The sequence below is a fragment of the Anneissia japonica genome, unplaced genomic scaffold (genome assembly GCF_011630105.1).
Source record: "Anneissia japonica isolate Jap-2015-1 unplaced genomic scaffold, ASM1163010v1 scaffold643_len365518_cov145, whole genome shotgun sequence".
Taxonomy (NCBI): Eukaryota; Metazoa; Echinodermata; class Crinoidea; order Comatulida; family Comatulidae; genus Anneissia; species Anneissia japonica.
In genome coordinates, this window is record NW_022720534.1 from 51,950 (window position 1) to 54,802 (window position 2,853).

Below are 2,853 nucleotides of genomic sequence, written 5' to 3' on the forward strand. Positions count from 1 at the left end.
GTTATGCAGGGCCACGAAAGTCTTCAGATCGTTGTATAACCATCAGCCGTCTTTAGAAAATACCGATAACGAACCGTCTCCGCCACTTCATCCACCCTCATACGAGGAAGTGATGGCCGGACTTGAACATGTTTAAATAAACGAATAAAAAAAAACAAAAAAAAAACAACAATAACAATTGTACGCTCTCTTTTTCGTCTTTGTTTTTGTATAAAAGAAAAAAAGAAAAAAAACACACACACACAGACACAGGCACGCACGCTTTATAGGTCATTTCATGTAAAATCTTTATTTATTTTTCAACATGGTGATTATGCACAACAGTCCAATAATTCCCAAACCGACGATCATCGGTTTCGATACGGGCATCGGTGTTGGAGAAAAGAAATCAACGAATCCGTCCCATCCATCGTGACGCTTAATCCAATCTTCCAGATACCGATCGACGAAACGTACGGTCCAGCAAGGTACGTTGGCATTGCCCTGCTCGCCCATCTTTCCGCAGAATGTCAACAGGGTGGCGATTCTACCCCACGTAACGAACATGTTGTTGTTGTTGTTGTTGTTGTCATCGTCGTTGTGGTCTTCGTCGTCATTCACGAAAACTTGTTTTGCAATGTATTCGAATTGTTCGAAAGTTTCTATTTTCAAATTATCGCAAATAACTCTGAAGAATTCCATATTATTTTCCTCGATCTCGGTACATATTCTTCCCATCGTCGCAGTAACATCACACGATGCAGATTTGAATCGAAGAGGAAGAGGAGGAGGAGAAGCAGCAGCAGCAGCAACAGCAACAGCAGCACATCTGCCGTCAAAATAATCTCGTACGTGCTCGCGGGTGTTGTTCATCATAGACGGTAAATCTTCCATCGTGATCTCCATCATTAATGTAGTGTCAACTTACAAAATGAGAAGGCACTATATACACACGCAAACGCACACACGATGGTTCGGCGTAGACCAGCTGTGTCGAAGACGGTAATCGTGGTAAGCATCGCAACCGTCATCGTAGTTACGTTCGCTATTTCTCTTATACACATCTAACCTGAAAAATGCATGTCCGACACCTACCACGCCCTCGTCTCCCACGACCACCACCTCAGGGTGATATTGGTAATAGTGTTGATTGCCTGTTGTATCGCGGTGCTGGCCACGTTCGTCTTCGGATGGAGAGTCGAATGCGACGATAGTCGTTGCGGTGTCAAAAGGTTCTTTGGAATCCGACGGCAAGTCCAAATACTGCGTGTGCCTCGAAGGATTCACGGGACCAGTGTGCGAGCAGGTGGAAGAGAAGCCGATGGGCAAAGTGGACTGCGCGAAATGCGTAGATAACGGTGGCAAATGCGTATATTCGGACTTGACGGATGACATCTACTGCGTCTGTTCCCACGATCGATACGGTACGGTTTGCGACCACGCGTACGAGGGGTTGACTCGAACGATGTTGGCGTACGTCGAAGCATGCGTCGACGACACGTGATGATGACGTGAGTTTGGTGGCGAGTACATAAAATGGGATGTTGAGAGGAGGAGGGCTCAATATGGATTCCGTTATTTGATGCGATGTGTCTTATATTACTATTTCAGCTTCTTTCCATCGTCAACGTCGTCGTCGTCGTCGTATTCCCGATGCCGACGGAAGACGTAACGCCTTCGGCAAAATAATTCTACAACGATTCAGCGACGAGAGTCGGTATTACGCACATATCGGAAATACTTGTCATGGCCGAGTGGCCGGCTCTTTTGGTCGGCGCGAGTAACTCGCTGTTCGCATTCGATCTGAACAAAGGGTTGGACGTGTCAGCGGCAACGAAATTGGAGTGGATACCGGACTCGATGTCGATGGAAACGTGCAATCTAAAGGAAAAGAAGAGGAGGATTGCCAGAATTACATCAAAGTTATAACGCCAGATGCAACGACCGGGAACCTGCTCGTTTGCGGAACCTACGCGCAGAAACCGAGATGCGTTATTCTGAATGGGAAGGAGGTCGACACGTGGAACCTAGCGAATCGATGGAAGACGAACGCGACGGACGCTTTGTACAAGTGTCCGTTCGGCGTGGACCAAAAGGTCACCACGGTCTTTGCGGACGGTAGCCTTTACGCTGGGACGGTTGCCGATTTCAGCGGCAGAGGGTCCGCGTTCACGAGGTCGATGGGGGGCGGGTATCTGCCTCTCATATCCAAAAAGTCAGATTCCATATGGCTCAACGACCCGGTATTCGTGGGCTCGTACCAGGAAGATAACGAGGTTTATTTATTCTTTCGTGAAATGTCGATAGAAACTCAATTCACGGAGAAGATGCACTATTCCCGAATCACGGCGGTTTCAATATAGACAATAAGTAGTGAGCCCTCTGTTGGTCACTATTATAGATTTTAGATATTCTCGTAGTTGGGGGCGCTAACGCGGAAGCGATAATTTCATTATTCTCCATATATGGATTTTTAAATGACCAACCAACAGGTTTAAAATTAAAAAACGTAATGAATATTCATGATATTATCGAAGAAGACATGCTAAACAGTTCCGTAGTATAACATATGTACGATGTCATGGCTCTTGATTTTACGTGTGAGTATTTGAATTTATTTCATGTTTTTCACCCAAAACTTAAGAAAATCTGGCATGTAAAGTTTACATGGTTATAAATAATTTTTGCAATTTTTTGAAACATTGCCATTTGCTCCATGTTATTACTATTTGACTTCTGCATTATCCTCTAAAAAATCTCTCTGACAACTGTTCCGGTAAAAATTTTATTTAAGTTTAAAAATGACCGTGTCTGGCCTTTAAAATACACATGCAGGCCTAGCATGTCTACCCTTTAGACGTTTGGCGTAATAAA

The 2,853-nt window shown here is 44.8% G+C and overlaps 2 protein-coding genes across 2 annotated transcripts; one reads left to right on the forward strand and one right to left on the reverse strand.

Moving 5' to 3' along the window:
- Nucleotides 1-288: 288 nt before the first annotated feature.
- On the reverse strand, nucleotides 289-717 carry LOC117111370 (apoptosis regulator Bcl-2-like). The gene has a single exon (XM_033254283.1). It carries the CDS (start codon nucleotides 715-717, stop codon nucleotides 289-291), a length of 429 nt encoding a protein of 142 aa, XP_033110174.1.
- Nucleotides 718-1,485: 768 nt separating this feature from the next.
- On the forward strand, nucleotides 1,486-2,342 carry LOC117111371 (semaphorin-6C-like). Its single transcript, XM_033254284.1, has 2 exons — nucleotides 1,486-1,490; nucleotides 1,793-2,342. The coding sequence occupies exons 1-2, from the start codon at nucleotides 1,486-1,488 to the stop codon at nucleotides 2,340-2,342; spliced, it is 555 nt and encodes a 184-aa protein (XP_033110175.1).
- Nucleotides 2,343-2,853: the final 511 nt, after the last annotated feature.